Source organism: Notothenia rossii (assembly GCF_949606895.1).
Source record: "Notothenia rossii genome assembly, chromosome: 12".
NCBI classification, from domain to species: domain Eukaryota; kingdom Metazoa; phylum Chordata; class Actinopteri; order Perciformes; family Nototheniidae; genus Notothenia; species Notothenia rossii.
In genome coordinates this window covers 20,139,536-20,162,187 of record NC_136911.1, presented here as the reverse complement: position 1 = coordinate 20,162,187, position 22,652 = coordinate 20,139,536, and the positions used below count along the sequence as shown (strand labels likewise).

General features: G+C 41.4%; 1 protein-coding gene across 1 annotated transcript in view; it reads right to left on the bottom strand.

Annotated features, from left to right (window-relative positions):
- LOC307026164 (uncharacterized protein) overlaps positions 1-13,349 on the bottom strand; it is a 28,275-nt gene extending 14,926 nt beyond the window's left edge. Inside the window, exons 1-3 of the mRNA XM_079661336.1 lie at positions 13,277-13,349; positions 11,221-11,397; positions 168-231 (exon numbers count right to left, since the gene is read on the bottom strand). Of these exons, the coding sequence (XP_079517462.1) occupies positions 168-231; positions 11,221-11,346 (190 nt within the window). The 5' untranslated portion in view covers positions 11,347-11,397; positions 13,277-13,349. The remainder of the gene's footprint in view (positions 1-167; positions 232-11,220; positions 11,398-13,276) is intronic.
- Between the last annotated feature and the right edge of the window lie 9,303 nt (positions 13,350-22,652).

The following is a 22,652-nucleotide window of genomic DNA, read 5'->3' as shown; positions in this document are numbered from 1 at the left end:
CATCTGTCACTAGCAGGTACAACAACGTTCTCATGTCCTCCCATAGCCTTGAAAACCCCCACTAATATTACTATAATTTGTGTTTTTAGATGTCATTTCCATTAAAAGTGCAGTCAAATCGACTCCGGTTTGCCCTTCACCATCTCCTCTCCTATCTTCTCACATACCTGGCAGGCTCAGACACAAAAGTCCACGTTCTATCAGCCTTTGAGTCTTCCAGCCAAGACCATCCTGGAATAAAAGAGTGGGAGAAAATAAGTGCAAAAGGGGAGATTATTCAGAGTTATTACATTGATTAGATTTCCAGAATGCTAATTAAAAGATGTTAGGACATGGGCCCAGCCAAGGATCAGTGGGTGCTAATGAGGACCAATAGGCCTGTGTAATCTGCGCTGTAATGAGAGTGGTTTAAATGTTAAGTTTGCGGGGAGAAGAATAAGGAGGTGGATGAACGGATAAAGCTTAGTTAGAGTGGCAATCCTGGAAAACCAATCCCATACTGCCATTAAAGCCAGTAATGGTGAGGCTTCACACCCTCAGCGAAAAGACAGAAATAAAAATGAAATGAGTGGAAATCAGAGGGGAATTCAATTATACTAAAGAGGTTTTGCACAATAAAAACATTTTATTATTAGCCAATTAACAGGATGGTTTAATGGCTGAAGGTCACATACCCCCTTGTCTTGTCTTACTTTAAGGTCTTTGTAAAGTTACAGGGCCGTAGCTTTTAAAGGGGAGCCCAGTGAGCCCACCCTGCTGCTCTTTCTCTCGCTGTTCCCTCAGGATTGATCAATTAAACACTTTCCTTGTTCCATAAAAAAGGGTGAAAATGTGCACAAATAGATTTCAAATGCACAGCATGTTAAGATATTTTCTATCAACATGCTCCGACTTTAGATACCAAATACTTGGGTCGGATTTGTGTCATTACTGTGTAAGAAATAAGTAAAAAAGCCCCTTGTGACAAACTGCCTCTTTTCTCAAATGTAGACGCCACAACTCAAAAGATATTCATTTGATCATAATACAAAGCAAATCATACATTCCTCACAAATGCAGGTTAATGTTCTGTCAATAAAGTAATCAAACAAAAGCAGGATTGACAGTAAACATGGGTGAAAGTGAATCAATCGGCAGCTTCAGAAAGGTCTTTACTTATTCAGTGCATGGTCGTTATTAGTGAATGAGTCTTAGTGACAGGTGCACCCCACTCATTTACAAATTAGAGCATATCACTATAATCAGCCTGCTAATCTATCACCAATAATGAGCTGTGTTGAGAGCAGGCTGGTGAATACTCGAGGAGAATCACGCTAATGGCTCTCGCTGTTTACGGCTGCTGGTGTTCAAACAAACATGATCTTATCTTGTGCATCCTCACGCTGATATTGAGAAGTCCCTAAAGTGCTTTTAAAGGGGCGCTATTCGGCTTATTTTGAGGTCCATATTAGTATTTAGTGTCTCTACTGGGACATGTCTTCAAAAAGCTCTTTATTGTTCTCATACTGCCTGTGATGCAGCACCTCTTTTCCCACTCTGTCTGAAACCAGAGCCCAGTCTGCTCTGATTGGTTAGCTGGCTGGCTCTGTGGTGATTGGTCAACCTGCTTAGAGATGCCCCACCCCTTAGCCTATCACGTAAAATGTGTTGGAGCGCTAGCCAATAGAAGTGCGAGTTAGGGCTGCTCGATTATGGCAAAAATCATAATCTCGATTATTTGGGTCAATAATTTATATCACGATTATTAAAAAACGATTATCCATTTACTTTGAAAACATCCATTTATTTAAAAAAAAATTGAACAGTATGTTTTCAACAGTTGATTATCCTGAACTTTGAGTATAATTCAACTGAAAAACCAATAAAAAATGTTTAAGAAAAAATAAATAAATAATTGCTTTATTTCAATTATGTTGTTTTCATAACCGTTGCAAGCCAAAATCGTAATTGCGATTAAAATACGATTAATTGAGCAGCCCTACTGCGAGTGTTACTTAGTGATGTTTTCCAAAAGTAAACAAAAGGAGTCCAACGGAGGCTTTGCAGACCATTTACATTCACAAAAACCTATACAACAACACACTACAGGAAGGGAAACAACACCAAAAAGCTAAATAGAGCTCCTTTATTAAAGGCATTGCAATAAACATATGCCATTAATAATAAAGTTTAGTTTTTGATTGTCATGGTTAGAGCTTCAATCAACGTTATTTACAGCCGATGACATGTGGCATCACGAAGCACCAGGTATGAGTGTTGTGTGTTTAACCGAGCTTAGGGCCGAACATCCACCAGGCGTTATGGTGCAGAAAAAAAAGGAGGCTGAAATTACAGCGGGGGTATGACAATGCTGATAGGCTATAAAACCATGTCATATAATGCCCCTCTAAACCCCCCCTTAGCGTGGGGCTGGGGTCTCCTCACCATTAAGCCAATTCATCTCCTGTTCAGAGAAGGCCGTGAGACAGATCACTCTCTTTAGGAGGTGGTTACTATTCTCATGATCAAGGTTTTCTGCCAAGGAAGTGAGCACTGAGGCCATCTAAACAATGGCTTTAGAGAGCGGCTCAAAACAAAATGGCTCTTTATTGAAATGGTGAAAAGCCAGGGGAATAATATCCCAAATTAAGATGGGAAAACAATGATGTAGAAATAATGTAAGATTTTGTCTGCCACTTGAAGCCAGTTGTTTGATATGTCACTTTTCTAACGACCTCCCGAGAGCGGACCCCTTGATTTGCATTTTTGGTCCCTGCTCTTGTAATGGAAAAAGGTACAGCGGGGCATATTTCACTGGAACTGTCAAACCCACTCACGCCCCTCCGCAAACCACTCAGGAACTTCATTCCATCGCCGCCCGTTCTCACGGCCACGCTATGAAATTGACTATGACAAAATTAGCAAACCTAGACTGTTTGGACACATTCCCAATATAGTGGGTTTCAATTTTTTTCTAAATGCAATCAAGCCCTGGAACATCAAACATGAAGTCTCCTTGAGAAGTTGTTCAGTCTCTTTGGGGCCATATCCACAGCGGCTAAAGATGTATGTAATCGCGAGCTTGTTAGGGAGATTTCTCAGACCTATTGACAGTGACTTGCACGCCGGTTTGTCAGAGCTGACATCTGGGAAGCACAGTTCTGCTGCACCACCATGCAAAAGCAATTAGAGATCTATATTCCCAGACAGGTCCGGACTTTGGTCTACGGTGGAGGGATACATGCGGTCGTTATTAACATGACATGCGTGTCCCTAAGACCGTCTACGAATGACAATCAGAGGGTCATCATGGAAAAGGGGGGCAGCAATCAGTTAAATCACGCTCTGCGGACTGGACTGTGTTGACAAGTCGGGACATCAGGATGTGTTTTCCGAGTGAACTGTTCAAGGAAGACGTAGATAACGTCACATGGGAGTAAGAGAGTAACTGGAGTAACACCAGTCAGAGGATGTTACGGCTACTGTAAACTAGCGGAGCGGGATGGTTAATTAGAAATGTCTCAGTTTCAGTTGGACACGCTCTGCTCAAACACACATCATTTCACTTCAGCATTAAATGAATCTCTACTGGCTAAAGTAATTAGTCCAGTCTATTAATTACTACAATCACCCATTATCATGTTGGCCTTCATTTGAACATGTTTCATGGATGTAACGAGCATGTACGTAGCAACGCTGTTTCTAGGGGATATTCTCTGTCTGGGTGCTAATTATTTTGTAATTAAAAGGATACGTCTATACATCTTATCGTCAGTAAATCCCGTGAAATAAAAAAGACAGAAGCCAACAATTTGTATGTCTTGCAATACTTTAAAATGTCACTAAGCCTGAAGGTTGTTTGTTTCTCCAGTAGACGCCATTATTAAAACGAGTCAGAAATACTTCTAATATTAATCAGACAAGAGGTCATTTAGCTGTGCATTACTGTACTGTATGTGCACTATATTTCCCACAGCAGGAGATTGTATATTGGATTAAAATTAACTACAAAGGTTATCCTAATGAAGGGATATGTCACCTAGGCATTGATGTGGCTCACTAATGAGTTTTTGACAACAATTGAGATGGCAATATCAGGCTTTAACTACACAGACAATGTAGGTATTTCTGCAAGATTTGTTGATCAAACATAAAAATAAGACATACCTGCCTTATGCTTTCAGATAGTGTCTAAAATAAGAGATAACAACGAAAATATAAGGCAGGTATTTGGCCCAATATATGAGAAGAATCAGCCATAACATGTATGTTTGAATTGTAAAAGCAGTGATCCTTATATGTCGTCCCTCTGTGAGCGGGGATGAAATGCGGATGGGGTCTGAGGAGATGGAGGTGGAGTGTGGTAAACAAGGCGGCCCTGCTCCCCAGCTGTGAAGGTGACACAGGGACGCTACACGCAGAACAAGCCCTTTTGATTAATCACAGGATATTTACTAGCTCAGATCTAATCAAGGACTGCAGGATCACAGGCTACATCATACACGGCCCAGGAATTTACAGAGCAGAGTTAACCTGTCACCTGCCACGGTACTCTTCCTTACATCTATAAACAGAGTGTGTGTTTGTGTGTGTGTGTGTTGGCCAGCAGATACACACCACAGGCAAGCGAAAACAGCTCCAGAAGTGATTGTTTTATTTCCGCTGAAACAATATAACCTGCAGTCAGATACTTAACACATGTCGTTTGATATAAAACCTTATGGCGGAGGGGAGAAAGAGCCATTTATCTCAAGGTGGTCGCGGTAATGGGATACAAGAACGTGAGGCGTTTTCTCACAAAGTAAACTACGGCAGAGTGTGCAGATGCCCAGCCTGTAGCAGAGGGAGAGTCATTGCCTCTGTAGGACATATAGCTGAGGAATAAAGCAAGATAATAAGAACCAAGCAAGTGTGATCTCTGATGGCCTATAATACGACTTTTATAACACATCAGAAGAATGTTAGTTTTAAGAGAGCCCAGCTGGCAATTTGAGAACAAATAGAAACTGGATGAATTTTATAATTACATCTTTCAAAGCAGCATTTTTATGTCTCTGTGTGCAGTTTGGAGGTTAGTTTAGCTGTTCGAATATGTCTGGAGGGATCAGATAGCACTTTTAATAACTTCAGATAAATACACTGCAAGGTTTGAGGAAAAAAAGGTCAAATCCAACCCTATTACAACCCAACCGTGACTTAGAGGGACCACTAGGCTCATTTTCAGGTTTCATATTTGTATACTGTGGGAGAGAAACTCCTTCTGTAAGGGAACTTTGGGATTTTAGCCTTTGCAGACCATTTACGTGCACACAAACCTACATAACACACTAGAGCAGCGGTTCCCAACCTGTTTAAAGACACAAACATGGACATAAGAATAACATATAGGAGATGACATTCCCATCTCAAACAACAACTAAACAAAAACAGAAGAAATAAAGATACAGTCAGTAGGATCACTTCAACATTTCACAAACAAAAATAGGTTGACAACCAAAAAACACAACATGGCATATGTATATATGTCTTTAATCCCACTCATCGTTAGAGCTCATTATTTCCCGTTTCATGGCGTGTTGAGCCACCCTTTGATTTTTTGTGGCAATCATTTTTTCCAAAGAATATTTTTAATCTACTCTTCAAACACCTTCAATTAAGATTACTCCTTGATTGACTTTTCAAAATATGTATTTTAGCCAGAAGAATAGTTGTATTTATGAACTGTGTGCGGTCTTCATCTAAAAGCCCAAATAAAATATTAAAGGGTGTAAATGTAAATGCAATATTTGCCGCCAAATAATTTGCAAAACATTCTGATTTGTGTGGAAACATTTTCATTGTTAAGATTTATTTTTATTTTAAACCTCTTTTCCTTTCTCTCTCTCGATCCTCCTTAGCAACGGTCATTACAGTCCTTGATCACAACGGTCTTTACAACGTGTCACATGTTCTGAATTGAACAATCAGAACTTTATTTAGCCTCCGTAGTTCATTGTTTATGGTTGAATGTGTTAAGCCCTGAGCCTGCTTTTCAGGTCTCAGGCTCGAAATTGACATTCCCAGAACAAATTACTATATCTTCACTTCTAAAAAGGGGTAAATTAATAATCTTTTTACTCAAAGCAATGATAAACCTGTGAGTTGGAAGTAGAAGAGTCAGAATCAATATAGATTATTTTTATTTTAAAGTAAATTCAGATTGAACATAGTAAACATTTTTTAATTATTGTGTCCGTCAAAAAAAACCACATTACTTATAGTGAAAACCACCCTTGAATGATGGGGTGGTAGACTAAAAGCTTTAGGAATCCAAACTATAACATATAATAAGTACCCTGTTTCAAAATTGATGCAAAACAAGTGAAATTTGACCTTTTAGAGAGGTTTAGCACAAAAAAAATAATTCTGGGGTCATTTGGGTGCATTTTCCATATCTCTGGCCCCCTCGGTCGATTTTGATGATTGACATCTCTTTTTAACCGTTAGAGCCAATAGAATCGAGGGGAAGTTCCTAAAATCCACCTAAATATTACCCATTGGTGATTGAGTGATACGTAGCCAGAATGCCCTGGAACCGGAAGCTGTCATACACTCTGGTAGCTATCAGCTATATATCAAAACTCCGTTATTGACATAAATATGAAGATATATTATCAGTAATCATTTCAGACGCATTGGATTAACCTTCAGCAGCATTTTTATCGTTTTGATGCCATTGAACACAACTTTTGTTCAGAACAACAGCAAAGGTGATAATGTCCCGTTTTTGCTCCTTAAAGCTCCGTGTTGTGATGTCTGTGTTTGCTTCCCCTGCCGTTTTGATCACACAGTGATGACACTAATACCTGTAGAATCTGTGCAATCTCAGTTTGCTAATCCATATTTTGTTTGTGCAGATCCGATATGTAATAAGGGTATTTATACCTAGAGTTATGTGCTAAGTGTGTTAGCATTTTCCCGCTCTGGGCTCAATTAGACGCTTCTTGTGAGACTTGTGTTTTGTTTCGGTAAAAATGGTTCGTATCGTCAGTTAGCTGAGTTTCTTCCCGTTAAGTGGGTATGACACATTCATAGGTTTTTAAATGTTAAGAAGCCCTGAGACACAGTTTCACTGCGGGCGGGGGGCCTCCGGGTTGAACAGGTTAAGTGGGCCCCGAGTTGGAAAAGGTTGGGAACCGCTGCACTAGACTAGAGGAAAGGGAAAACCCAGAATAAGCATAATACGGTTCCATTAAGTGATGTATAGGATGTACTGTATATAGGAGTATAGGATTCCTGTTCAATTAGCTGTGGCCAACAAATACTCATTGAAATACATTTTTATTTGTAAGAAGCATTTGCCTGAAACTGCATGAAATCGGTAAAGACATAACCTTTAGTGTGGCCGGTGCGCTGTCTTTCATTGTTAGTACGTCTACAGGAACTAACAGAGTGTTTATGAAAGGGTCGTGATAAAGTGTGGCTATTTTGTCGCCTGGTAAAATGTCACTCCACAGGGGTTTTTATCTAATATCAAACAGGTTTAAAGAAAAACCGTGACAACCACTGACGCATATCAGGACGGTGAAAGGACAAAACAGGAGGCCTGTATGAGAATTTATAGTTCCATGCTTCCCTGATTGCTTAAGATAGCTTTTGTCCCTCATCCATACAAATGTGATGAAGCCCTCAGCAGCAATTTGAGATAAAACACTTTTGTTTGTGTTGAATCGCAAGTGATCTGTGGTGTTTAAGCAATTGATCACTTAGCGCTATTGAGCCGGATCTCTGCCACATGAGGCCTGGACAAATAGTTAGTCTATTAGATGAGAGCGTTTTTGTCACAGTCCCCATCTCCCGGATATTTCCTCGGAGTGACGAGTCGCATTAGACGCCAGGAGGAAGAGTAATTTCTGTGTCACATCCCTTTAGCCCGACCTCGCTGACAGTCGCCAAGAAGAGGGCGTTCTCACTAAAAATTAATCACATTTGCCTTTTTAATGGCATCCCTCGACCCTCTGCCAAGAATTCACAATCGTCTTCCTGCTTTTGTGTCTTCAGCTCGAGTGGTTTCAAGGAGTGTATCAATACTTACATCACCCTCTGGCCCTCGCTGCTCAGTGTTGACACTGCAGCTCTCGCAGCCAGGCCTCATGGCAGAAGGCCATCCACTTTTTACATAAGCAGACAGAGATATGCAGCTGTGGATTCACGGCACATACATCATGGTTTTAGTTCAACCAAACAAGTGCATTTCGCTGTTGGGGCACTCTAGTGAGAAACAATCAGGCATTTGAGAAAAACATCGCTGTAGGTCGATGATATTTTCACTGTGTACAAACTACAATAAAGACACAATACAATATACTGTACAGCAGGGGGGTCAAACTCAATTTCATCGCGGGCCACATTAGAATTATGGTTGCCGGTGGTAACTTTAAGATTATATAAATATACATAATAAATATAAAATAATGTATTATTTTACAATATTCCCTCTGCATTGGATTATTGTCGGATAGGGTAATAACTTCATAATGAACTATGTCTGAAAGCAGAAGTCTAGGGAAAATAATTGCAAGTCTCTTCATTGCACATGTCACACAATGAGATGCATTGTGGGACATGTAGTTTATGGGCAACGTTCTCCTGTAAAGCGGCACGTAACATTAAAATAATTATTATATTCTTTGCAAGCTCTTGTGGGCCACAGAAAATGAAGTGGCGGGCCGGATTTGGCCCCCAGGCCTTGAGTTTGACACCCCTGCTGTACAGCATGAGCAATAAAAATAACATATATAGAGAAGGGATTGTAAATTATTATATACTTATTTTCTACCATGGATGTGTACTTTTTAGATTTTATTATTATCAACATTTGCTTGCCTCTTAATTTTCTTTTTTCTTCACTGTACCTTTGTTTTTCTTAATTTCACAACACTGGATGTATAAAAGATTTGATTCTGATTACATACATTTGAACAGTTTCTTTTTGTCCCAGTGCTAGCTATCCCTTTTCATGTCTTTTTTTGTATAAGATCATCAAGCGCAAAACTGGAATCTAGTATAAAATGTGCATTATTGTGATTGTTTTATCATTTGAAATGTATTCAATTCATTGGATATGAAAAATCAAACTGCTTATTTGATCCATCTACAGTTGATTTTCCTCAAAGGATTTACTATATCACGATTAGGACTGTAACAGATTGTGAATTGTTGCTGAACCGTCACAGTACGGGTGTCACGGTCTGTTGCACACAGAATACACGGTATGTAGATTCAATAACATGTTTGTAAAGATTTCATTTCTAAAGTTGTAATTAAAGATACAAGTGTGGGTTATTATAGGTAAGTTCAACTACGTTATTTCACTTAATATGTATTTAATTTAAAACTAATTAGACTTAGGGATACAATAAGGATGATTCATTTGATGAGAGGACCTTGAGTTGTCTCAGTGGAGCCTCATCCTCTCAGCAAAGACAGAAACGGTTCCATCAAATATTCAGACAGATTCCTTGCGAGTGAGAAGCTGTGTAAAAATGACTGGGAAACAAAACACTTGTGGTAAAACAATGTTCTGAGGACATTCTGTCAGATTCCTCTCTTTTTTACAGATTTCCTGACTGAGCTGCTGTGGCGTAAATGCTTTAAAACACTTTGACATAACATGCTGCGTCCGGAGACCCACTGCTCCTGAATAATGGATCCACACTATGTTCCAAACAGCTGTCTTCTCTCTATTACTTTTTAAAAAGTGTTCTGGTCTCATCTGTCAAGCCTTTCTTCTGAAACTTTAAAACTATTCCACCTGGCTCTCATCACGACAGCAAGTGACCAATCAGGGGTGCTTTAACTAGCGACAAAGCAAAACGATTGGCCATTAAGCAGATACAAAGTCACCACTTCTTGCTGCCCCCGCTCTTCATATTTAATTCAGAGGTTGGGTATTTCTTTAAGATTGCAACATCTGTTTGCTCCCAGTGCCAGCTCCCTCTGTCAGCCACCCTCTGTTCAATAATTCCTGTCCTGACCCATAAGAGCCCTGACATCACAGCGCCGGCTGCTCAAACTTCAGCGCGAGCAGATACAAAGGGACAGGTGCTACCAAACCATCGGGCGAACAAAACCTGCTTCACCTCGATCTTCTGTTGTTGTTGGGATAAACCACGTGTAAGGGAAACTTCTGCAGCAATGGAGAGTCAGGACTCGGAGGAGAGTTGGAGCTTTGATGTCAAACACTGGTGGTTTATTGCGAGTATCGGCCGGAGAATTTCACATCACAAGTCACAGCAGCCAGAGGTTCTGACTGCACGGGTGGGTTGCCACATCAATTCTGACCAGCCTCTCTCTCGATAGACCTTTTTAACTAGTTTACAGAGAGTTAATCAACATATTGGGGGAGATAACGTGAACATCTGGGAACACTGGAGATAGCCCTAACATCTGGATTATGAGAACAAACTGAACGGTATTCAAATAAGTAAAAAAAAAGAAGATATTTAGTGGTTACAAAATTGTACAAACGTATAGCTTAAATTAAAGATTGAGGAAAGGCATGGTCCGAGCAGGGGCGGCAAAGAGGAAAGTATTTATAACTTCTTATGTGATAAATACTGTGAATAAATATATATATTTTAAAGTGTATTTAAATTTTTTTTTGATTTAATTGTACTTATTTTAATTGAATTATTAATTGTATTTTATCTTATTATTATTATGAAACTCTCACAAAAACCCAATTTCCCTCGGGATAACTGAAGTATTGTAATTCTGATTTAAGCTAACGTTAATCAAGCAGGAGGAAAAAGTGGAGTTGAAGGGGACATTTTTTTGCATTGTCTAAACACATTAAACAGATATCTTGTGCACGAGTGAGCATTAACAACAGCAGGACAGAGTGAGATAAAAATAAACTACAGTGTGTTCATCGTAATGAAGGAACATGTCATCCAGTGCAGCAACAGACAAAAGGGAAGCTATGATATTGATAATATTAAAGACATTATTTTTTTTATAACGCTATTTACGCAATAGGGGATTTTAAATTTCATCATGATTAGGATGTTTTTGTATTATATAGGCAACTTCTATCTCAACCATGAGCTATCGTATTGACTGTGGCAGGGGAACTAACATCAGATGTACATCTTGTCAACATTTGGATGATCAAAGCATTCGTCTGGTTTTCTCAGCGTGATCCTCGTTGTCAGAGACACTGAAGGTGGCGGGGTCTATCAACAGATGCTACCCACTGACCTTAGAGGACGTGGTGGAGGGGCCAGATGTTTGGACGACTTCCCAACCTTGGGACCAGCTGACGTGGCAGTGATGGAGACAGGGACTGGCAGAAGAAACTGATCTAGTGGCATCAAAGGTTTCCATTTTTTCCCACTTTTTTTCTGCGTCGGTCTTAACCCCCCAAACTGGGCAGTCCTGGAAGGCAGGGAAAGATGGAGGACAGGCGATGATAAATATGTAAACACAGAAGAGACAGAGGGAGGGAGGGAGGGAGGGAGGGAGGGAGGACTGGTCAGTGGTGCTGACGGTTGTCACAGATGTTGAGTTCAGCACAAAACTCTGCCAGAAGCCATCATGTCAGAGCTAAGTTAGCCGAATGAACAAGAACAACTCCAGGCCCTGCCACTTTAAATCTCGCTCACAATTCAACAGCTGTTTCTTGAACGAATGCAGATGCAAAATAATGATAATAATGCCTACTTACAGCTCCTGCTTAGGAGTAAACAATCCTTCTTGACCACACCCTGCACGCATGGCGTTTCATTAGCTGTGCATTGCTGTAGATTTAATTTTTGGGGCAGCATGTTGTGGGTAGGCATTGAGGGAATTAAAACATTTGAGATACATTGTTGTGCTCTAACAGCTTCGTAGAAAGATATATATGCAACTTGAAGCATTTCATCTTTAATTAGTTCTTGTTTTCCTTTCAAATAACATAACCAACGCCTTCCTGTAGTTGTCAGAAACAGCTAAAGCATCATTGTACATCTGCAGTGTTGCTTCAACATCATTTCTCCTCAAATCATCGCCTGCGCTTGTCTATTCTGGCATCGGAAATTCTTAACATTTTGACTGGGTGCATCTTGGCTCCAAGCATCTTCACTCAGCTCAGAGAATGTCTTTGTGCCAAGGCCACAGCCTGTGGCGCTTTTCCTAGTGACAGATGAGCATGTCAACATGTTTGAGTGTGTGTGTGTGCGTGTGTGTGTGTGTGTGTGTGTGCTGGAACAATAGGCCTTGTAAGCTGTGAACTGTGCTATTACAGACAGAAGTGCCAGGTTATCCTGTAACCGATACACGACAAATTGATCAGACATACAACGCAGTAAATATTAACACTAAATAAAAGCAAATGCAGATATGCAGACTGACGGACATGTTTAATGTGGCAACTTCAGAAACATCAAGCTTTTTTTCTGACTTTGGTGCACAGTGCTCGGCCTCACACAGATGGACAGATGACGCTCACTTATTACTTGCTGATATGTAAACATTCAGCAATGTGTGCTTCTCATGACACATTCATTAGAAAACACACAAGTGAGAATATCCTACATGAAATGGGGAGCAGCACCATCTCAGAGCTGCGACATGTGGATCTAAATCAGTCCGTCCTGTCTCCAGGCCTGTTGGCAAAGGGCAGCTCAGCTGTAGCGGGCAGATTGTGTGAACAGCGGACTACGAACATCTCTCCACAGGCCATACCAAGGTGTCTAATCCAGGAAACACTGTGAACACACACCCCGTGGGCTCCCACAATGCACCACAAAGCCTACATCCCGGTACGCAATGCAACAAATCTTCCATCTTAACAAGACGGTCTGTCTGTTGTTCAGTCGTTAACCACACAATTCTTTAAATAAGATAAGACTACATTTATCCCGAAGGAAATTGTTGTGCCAGAGTTACAACTAATACTACTAATAATAACTTGTTTCGTATGCACAGGTTGTTTCAAGACCTTTTGATGGCAAGTTGGGAGAATTAAATGTTAAGATAAGGAGCAAAAAAACCTTCATATTAATATTAACACGAAATTAACACAAGATAAAACGTATTGGTCCGATATGGCTATGTTAAATATTATTATTATTACCAAATAACATCTAAAGTTAATTAATTTGCACAATCCAACACAAGCAATTACTGATGATATGTTTACATGTTTTCTTTTTTAGAAGATGATCGGGAGGCGTACGATTGTGAGATTTTTTGTGGAGATTTACATTTTTTTCCATAAATCGATTGTGTTAAATCTAGAGATATTTTTCATTTACACATTTCTGTTCTTTACCTGAATAAATATTGCCCGCTCGCCTAGCAGTGCGTCTGCTGTCCAGCACCTGTCATATCGGCTGAGCGTCACCCACGTCACAGGGTGTCGCGAAATGACAGCTCCCAATGTCTGCAAAGACAGAGCCTCGGGAGGAAGGAAAAAAAAAAAACAGGACGGATTGAAATTTCATACTCCCAAGTATATCAAAGTGACTCCTGTCAGCATTGCATCAAAGCGGAGGAAAAGGAACTGTTCATTTTTACAGCTGAGAGTCGGACTGTGGTGGGGTTTCTTTCTGGGGAAACGGGCTGGGAAGGTGAGTAAATGATGTTGGATGACTTACAGGAGAAATGATGACAATGAAAAGCACCTTGTCAGCCATCAACCGTTTGGATTTATGACAGCGGAGTCAAAATAAGGCTGTGACAGAGGGTGAAGTTGAAGGGAGACTTTTGAGACAAAGAATCAGTCATTTTGAGATCTTGCTTCTCTAAGTCCATGTGAACCTCATGTGACAGAGTCTACTGCCGGCAGTGCTGCCTGCATGGTGCAACACAGTGGTAACCTGCCATTGATCTTGCAATCTTTTAGAAAACCAAAATGTGCTTTTACTATTGGGTAGGGACAGTAAACATCTTAACCTGACTAATTCAATTTGAATGTTCTCATGACATACATCGAAGGAGAATTAGAGACGAGAGTGTGTGCACTGCAAATGAAACAATAAGGAAAGTAAAAGCATGATCAGAGCATGACACAAAACAACATGGACAGTCACCATGGGGCAAGCCTTTTTAACCTAAGCAGTCTGGATAAACAAGTGTGTGATTTTGTTTCACACAGGCCTACTGTATAGTGCTACAAGATACAGAGATTGTGCAGTGATGACAAACATTGCAGGCTTAGGGCTAAAAGAATCCAAGGCAACCAAAAATCAGTTTTTGTCCCAGGGCCAAACCCTGCACTGCGGGCCACTTTTCATTTCAGCACTAGCTGGTGTAACGCAACCAGCCATGCATTAGCATTGGCCCTGCAGTTAGATCAGGCTCTTAGGATCCTGTCACCAGAACTTATCATACACTCTCACACACAGAGCAAGACACACACATGGAAACAAGAAAGAGGCAGCCTGTTTGCTGCGTAGATCACTTCCTATCTCAGTTTCCTATTCTCTTTGAGGCACACTAATACTCACTCACACAGGAACAGTTGTCCATTTTGTCCTGTGCACTCTCCGTAGTCTCCCCTGGTCAAACACACGATTCTCTACACAACATAAAAGACTGAATCTGCCCGTTAAAGCAGCCGTCTCCCTCACCACTTAGAGGGGGGGCCCGAGCTAGCATACAAAGTTCAACAACTGTGAAGAAGGAACTATTAAAGAGGACACACAAAGCAGTGACCTTGACTGACAAGTGCTCTTCATTCTGGCCATAAACAGCAGTGGGGCCTGATAAGTGTTCATCGGTGCGGGGAGTAATGACCTTTCCGTCAGCAGCGGTTGGGCTGTGTGAGGTAGTATCCATGGAACATACATAATGTACAGCAATAATACCAGCACGCTCACAGCCTAATGTATTATCATTATTCTTTGGGACCAGGGTTCCCCCCCCCCCTCCGCTAAGCCAGTAGTGTGCCTCAGCACAGCGGGTAAATGCCTCCTGGACACGATAATTTCATTCTAATCTTTGTTCCATATTATAATTTTCATGGTCAGAAAATACACCAGGAAGCAACACCACGTTTCTATCAAAGGCTAAACAGAGAACAGGCCATAACGGCAGGTTTTATGTGAGTGTATAACCCCCCGTTCTTAGTGCACCGCTCAATTTATGATAAGAACGGAGAACGCTGTAAATTTACGTGTGATGGCCCATCTCAAACAACATCATTACGGGCCAAACCAGCGCCTCCTAGACAGCTTTATTAATACAAGACACTATGAAAAAGCGTATTAGGATATTCAACATTCAAATATTTAATCTTCTGACTACAGATTTTTAAAAAAGTTTGTGAAAAGAAACCGAAAACAAATTCAATTGAATGGTGATTGAACGGAGAGCTCCCATAGACCACGTCTGTTGTAATGCATACCACATGAATCACTAGCTACAAGCTCATTGTGCATGAATGAGATAATATAACGGAGGGGGGGCGGGGGGTTTGAACACAGCCTTCAGTATTGGACTCACTTCTGACTCAGAGATAAATGAACACTAGTTTGTTCAGTATATCTGTCTTCAAGGCCCATCAGTCAAGACGAGTAAGATGAAAGTGATAAAGTCCAATATAGTCATAATGCTTGATAAAATCTGTTATTTTTTCAGAGTTAGTTTTTAGCAGAAATCTCAATGTAATACACAGAACTAAAAATGTGAATCTACAAAAAAAGATAACATCCCAAAATACTATCTAGTAAAAGCTAATTCAGTCTGGAACGTGTACTGCTTGTGCTGCAACAGTTATCATGTAACACCATTAATTAACAGGCATTTGTGAGGCCTCCCACACACATACTGCATCAAACTCGCAGCCAAACTCGTTCTGCTCTGCGGAAACAAGAATACGCTGTGCTTGTTCACAGTCCTGCATATCATATTTGGGGATATTTAAATACATTCCATTAAGAATACATCAGAAGTAGTAGTGGAAAAGTGTTGATTTGCTTCCCCGACACTGAAATACAATTCTGCTCATTCTGGTGTGTTTTGTTCATTATTTTCCCGGATTAATTCTATTTTCGGTTATTTAGACCTAATCTGAGTGTTGTAAATATTGCATGCATCTCCCAGGTATCCCTACAGAGAAGCAGAGAAAAAAAATGAAGGATGCCTCGGAAGCTTGAAGACAGTAATCTCCCCTGTGGAGGTCAAATCTAACATGGCAGGTTAGTGTCTGTGGAGATTGACAGCCTGGAGAAATAGTGCTGCCAGGCAGCCGCAACGCACAGTGACAGTAAACACCTCCCAGGAAAAAGGCTGGTTACCAAGCCTTACAGAGCGACTGTCAGAGGGCGCCAGGCGTCAGAGCGCCGGCCGACTCCGACTGACACACTCTGTCAAGCTATCTCTATCATATCCAAGCCATCTTAATAATGTGAACATCAAACCCATCCAGGAAGTATGCACAGCCGGCCTGAATACATCTCCATAGGAAACATCCTTGTTTATTGTTCCTTCACAAAAATCCAACACTTCCCAATGATCTTTTAGGGGATTGTTGTATACAATCATGACATCCTGAGCTTTTGTGGACCTTATATTTAAGTTTGTGGACATTTGATGTGGAAGAGTAGGCTTTTTCTTAAAGAATAATATTTAATGTTAGTAATTGTAGTAATGTGTTTTTATTACATGTACAGCACTTTGGCTCGACCAAAAATCGCTTTTAAAGGTGCTATATAAATAAAACTTGATTTGATTGGATTTAATGTCAAGAAAAATGTATTGTTTAAAAGAACATGCTTTGTTGTTGAGCTGGAAGAATATTAAAGTGCCCGGATTATCAGTTGTCTAATTTCTTAAGCATATTGTCTTTTTGTATCTTATTAAATGTGGACATTTCCTGGTTTTCTTCGCCATATACGATAGAAAAAATAAATATCTGAATATGTCGGACAAAACCACACATTCAAAGATGTTCTTTTATGTGACTTGCTGATTGATGGAGAGCCAAAACCTCAAGAAATCAAGAAATCAGTACAGGAAATTGCAGCAATAATAGGAAATGTAGTTGTAACTTGTTTCACCATCTCATGTTTGGTCGGTTCTGTACATTTGGTGGTGGGTAATGAATGTCCACTAGATTATCATCAGAAGTCAAGCAGAACAAAATGACTTCCATTAAGAAATGGATGAAAACATAAAGCCATTGCACTTTAATCCATGTTGTTTACTGTCACTGCAGAGACATTGTAATGCAGTACAGCAGAGCACTAATTGCATGAAATATGTTATCTTACAGGCTTGTGCTGTCTGCCTTTCATAAACAAAGGCTGACAGATCATGCCCTCAACCAGTGACCCTGCTGTGAGCATATGCACTAATGCAAGGTCACACTGGAGACTGGCCACATGAGGAGAAAACAGCCATCCAATTTGCCTTGTGAGCCCAACACAGACACAAACCACTGATGTGGTCATCAAGCCCAACGATAAGAGGTCAGTGTGTTAAACGGGGTCCTTTCTTTCATTAAATACTCGAATAAATACCACTTCTATTAAATAAATGATTCCCTTTCATGTCTGCGAGAGGACAAAATGATAGAAGGATATCACCGCCAAAAATCTGTTGTACACTCAATGTCAAGGAGGCTGTGCTGGCTCCCATAATGCTAAGCTGTGTGCAAAAGCAGCGCCTCATTTTCATAATGGCAGGTGGCCATCTTTGAATCAGATCTGCATACAGTACTAGCCATAAACAACAGAGAATGGCACAATAACCAGCATCCCTGGTAACCGACAATTGCATCTGCCTCTAAACATACCATGCTCCCTTGTTAAAAAACACATTAAATAGGAAAGAAAAGGCAGCCAGGGTGTATCATTTAAACCAATCTAGGGCTCTGATTGGTCTGATAATGAGGGTGGGTGTTGATGGGAGCGGGGTATGGAGGTTATGAGGGGGTCGAGCAAGAAAAAGACAGGCAGACAGACAGAAGCACGGACCTATAGCCTGACGACGCTCCCCCTAATCCCCCTGCCTGCCCTTTGTCATGCCCCCTCCTCACCTCCAGAGCTGTCACTGGCTGTCAGAACCAATCACAGGATGCCATTCTGGTTGCCAGTCGTGCATCAGTTTGGACAGGATGACATCAAATTTCTGGTGCTACGTGTCAAGGACCATATGAAAACAGATGTCCTCGTTACCGTGCTTTAGGAATACTACATTCTCACCTTTTCACAAATGAGGGGATCGAGAAGTATTACAAGGTTTCAATATTCAGTTTACTTTTGGTGTGGGTTACCAGTCTGAAATGTGTTCATATAATCACTTAGGAAACATACTTTCTATTTATCTTAAACCACATTTTTTTATATATATATAATTTATTATCACCATTTTTGACAGTCGATACCAAAATGATTCTCAAAACAAAAATATATATTTACAATTCAACCTTTGTTACACTTAATGATTAAATAATAATAAAAAATATTTTAAAATAATATTAAAACAAGAAGAAAATATATTTTGCTGTTCTATAATTTCTTGTTAAAATAATAAAATAATCTCTGACAAGAAAACTGCCTTGGGTCTTTTTTCCTGCAGTAGATCCAGAGCTGGTTCCTATTGGCTTGGCCAGACCCTAACCACAAGAACAGAACCTGATTTGAAATGTACACTATCCCCAAACCTAAAGCCAGTGAAAGCCTGGTAACAGTGTGATACAACAGTGACATGTCCATGCCTGGTGTTATGCATGTATGAGGCCCTCTGAGATCCAGCATGACAAAAGTAACTTTATTGAATGGGACAGATCGCTGCTTGTCTGACTGACTTAATCTGTTTGATTGAGCAACGGGACGCCTTCGGCTTCACAAGTCCTTCAAAGGCCGCAGATTCTGCAAGTGTGAAAAAAAGAGGGTGGAAAAAAGAAAAAGAGAATAATCCTCCCCCCCCACCCACCCACCCACACCACTTCCACTGCAACACACACACATCAGCTTTAAGAGGGTTTATTTATTAGCTTTAAACATCTTAGTCATTGCCCTACCACCCGAGCCTTTTCAGGTCATCAACCTCCAACAAAGACCGCAAGCCTGGAAAATCTGTCAACTGTCAGCGTCATTGATTAGAAGACGGATTTTGGGCAGATGATGAGCCAACCGTTGAAGAGATATAAAAGGCAGAGTTTGAAGAGTGTGTTCCTCACAATAAAGCTGTTCCTCTAGACTCTAAAGCATGCCGCATTACAGAGCCATACATTCATCCTCCACCTTCTTATTATGGGGATCTAACTTTCCACTCCACCCCCTTTTTTCACCATGTCCTCCCAACACAAAGCAAACCTCGGCTATCATTGTGCTTGATCTGAATTTTATTTAGAGCTCCATATGCTTCTCCAGCCTCCCTCTCAAAGCCTGGTGTTGATGCTTGGCCTCTCTTGGCCCGTTAACCATTAAAAGAGGGGGCCATTCTGTCACCACACGGCCTATTGTGGGCCTTTGAGGTGAAGAGACAAAAGTGTGAGATCATGAATGAGTGCTTGGCAGTCTATTGGAGGTTTCTATCCACACAATTGAGCTGCGAATCTGCACCTGATGCAATCCAAGGATGGTTTTTGAAAGGGAAAAGGGGGTTACTTAAGTTTGCTGGAGTGGGCCCAGTACATAAAAAGGGGGATGTCACACTGATTTTCAACATTTCTGCAATGGTCAGAGACCCATAATCATGATGGTTTCTCAACAGAAGTTCCTTACCAGACCTCCTGGCTGCTATGCGCACCCATCCAAGCAGCTACACATGAGTCCACAGAGGATTACCCCCAGAGATACTCCCCACCTCACAGACAGAAGAATTACCCCTCTAATGTCTCTGGGGGCCTCCTCTGAACACACACATTTCCCCCTACACTTTCTCCCCTCGAAGTATCCAAAGCTGCGTCTCTCAGTCTCCAGGTCCCCCCTTAGTGACAATTTGTCCACATCAGAGAGCCGTCATCCCTAACGAGATGTGACTCGTGACACACAGATGGGGAGGGGCCTGGCAGTGGGTGCCTGCCTGCCCCCGGGCTACAGAAAAACGCCGTGCTCAGGCTCCCGTGTGAGAGAACACAACTGCTTCCTGCTAAGCTTTGCTTTACCACCATAAGCTCCACCAGCCCTCAGCCCTCATCACCAGACCATAACAAGGGAATGAGGGGCAATCGGGGCAGTAAAAGAATATGGTATTAAATATATTTCTACACACACAAGTAAAAAGGCTTAACAGTGAAGGAATTCCAACGCTGAGGGATTTTCTCAAATCTGATACAGCTTGCAAAAAAAGGGTTAAAACCCATAAAATAAAATACAAAAACGTCTTTATCTTCTTAGTGACCATCTGTTGGTACTGATCTTACCGAGTTCTATAAAATAATAATAAACTGTGGACCAAAAGGATTATGTTTTGCCACTTCATTAAACCATTCCCAGCACTTTCGTAGACACAATAAGTGTGTGACCAAACAGCAAATCATGTGAAATAAGCTCTGCGTTGTGGCACAAAGAGCAGACCCTTTCAGCCCCTCTCCCATTCAGCTGTAAAAACCACAAACTCTTAGGAGCCGTCCGGCAACTTCTGTCAGTCGCTTGGTCTTTGATAATGTCTTCAAGTTTCCCAAGAATATCTTCAAGAACTGCCATGCGGCTTAACGACTTCTACAATCAACCTTTATGATAATGTGTTTATATTGTTGACATATGTCGGCCTAGTGTCAGGTGATATAAGACACACACACTGCACACCCTCTAACTACCCGCCCCCCCCCCCAACACGGGTTGACCCCGCATCCTAAAAATCACAGCCTTTCTGTTCCGGTCAAGTGCATCAGGCAGGCAAATGTATGCAATTAGGTCACGCCGGCCAGTGGGACCCACATAGGGGACAACAGTCAGTATGTTAATAAAGTGAAATCCCATCAGGTCACAGGCGGGGGGGGGGGGGAGGGGGGGGTCTGAGGGAATCACCTTAATGAATAAGACAAAGGATAAAGGAAGCAGGAGTACACTAGGCATTATAAGAAAGAAAATACTGTCCAGTATGCAGTGCTGGTCATGTTTTAAATGGGTAATAACCTGGAGGCCCTCTTTGAATACAGGCCCAACAACAACAACAACAACAACAACACATTGTTTTCAGTTTATTTTCTGATCACAGGAATTGAATCAGACTCAAAAATGTCTCCAGATTGCGAGGGAACCTGAAAAATCAACATATCTTTACTCCTTTGTTTCTTATATCTGCTCTTGTTCCATGCCTCCTCTCTCCTCAGACCTGCTGCCTCCTCTCTCCTCAGACCTGCTGCCTGCTCTCACCTTCCTCTCCTGGCCCTCTGGCCCTCATCCTTGGCTCCGGCTCCTGACAACCTCACCCACTGAGCTACAGATTGGCCGGCACACAATGCCCCAGATCCTCATTCACCAACACAATGCGCTCACCAGCCGCACACCTTCCCTTCTCTTCCCCTCCACATCCCCTTCTGTCCATTCCCTCATTTTTCCTTCACCTCTCATTCATTCTCTATGTTCATGTAATTTCCTAAATCTCTCTCCAAGTCCATCTCTCGCTTCTCTGACTATCTGGCGACTTGGTGGTGACTGGTGGGCCGACAACAGAAACCATCTCCCGCCTTACTCCGGCGCTGGGCGGCCATGAGCGGGACGAGCCAGAGCTCACAAAGCCACCGGCGAGCGAAACAAAGGTTGTGTGCTCCATCATTCAAACCGGGGCCACTCCGACAGCTGCCTCCGCCACGCTCACACTGACAAACGGCCAGAAAAACAGATGGTTTGTGCATTCATGACCAGTTTAGTGGAAGCCCAGGAGTCACCCCCATTCAAGGGGAGGTTTTTTTTGTCAGCTATTCCATAATAAAGCTTTTCAGTCTGGTAGAAAATTAGAAATGCATTTTAAAATTGTCACTTAATTATTGAGGTCATCCCAGCCCCATGGAGGAGAGAGGAGAGCGCCGGGGCTCTGGCTTTGTGACACATGACTGATCTGAGAAGATGGGCTGCCTCATTTCACTTTTTAACTCCTGCCAACACATTAACATACATTTGTCAGTTGCTTTCTGAAAAGCAGATGCATTGAATATTGAACGCCAACTATCCTCCAAGGAGGGAAAGTTCATCATCTCAACATCTGATCAATATTGGCATTCAACTGTATACCTCACTGGAAACAAGTCAAAATATTTGACTACTTATAACTTCATTATGAGATGTATTACATGCAACTGGAATGCATTTGTTCATGCAGTTGCACGCATGCATCTACGTGCTAAAGCGCGCTGTTTCGTTGTTGGGACTCTCACACGATGTCAATCAAAAGCGCCACACACATACAGGAACATCTGCACCATCATCGATAGCAGATGAGTGTGTCCAAGCCTCTGAATCTTTTATCACCTCTGTTCTCTCAGACCCATATGGTGCACCGCGTCCCAGAGAAAGAATGCACTTTGCTCTTCTGTCGCTCGCACGTATAGCTCTCAGTCCTTAAGTTTAGAGTTACACAATATAGGGTCTGGAAACTGCTGTTGATATGCATTTCAGGAGGAGATTCAAAATAAATGTTCATATTTGATAATGTATTAATAAGAAAGTATGAAACAAGACGTATATAGGTATATGAGACTAAGTCAACCATAGTAATGATGCATGTCCTATCATTAAGGAGCTTAGCGGTTG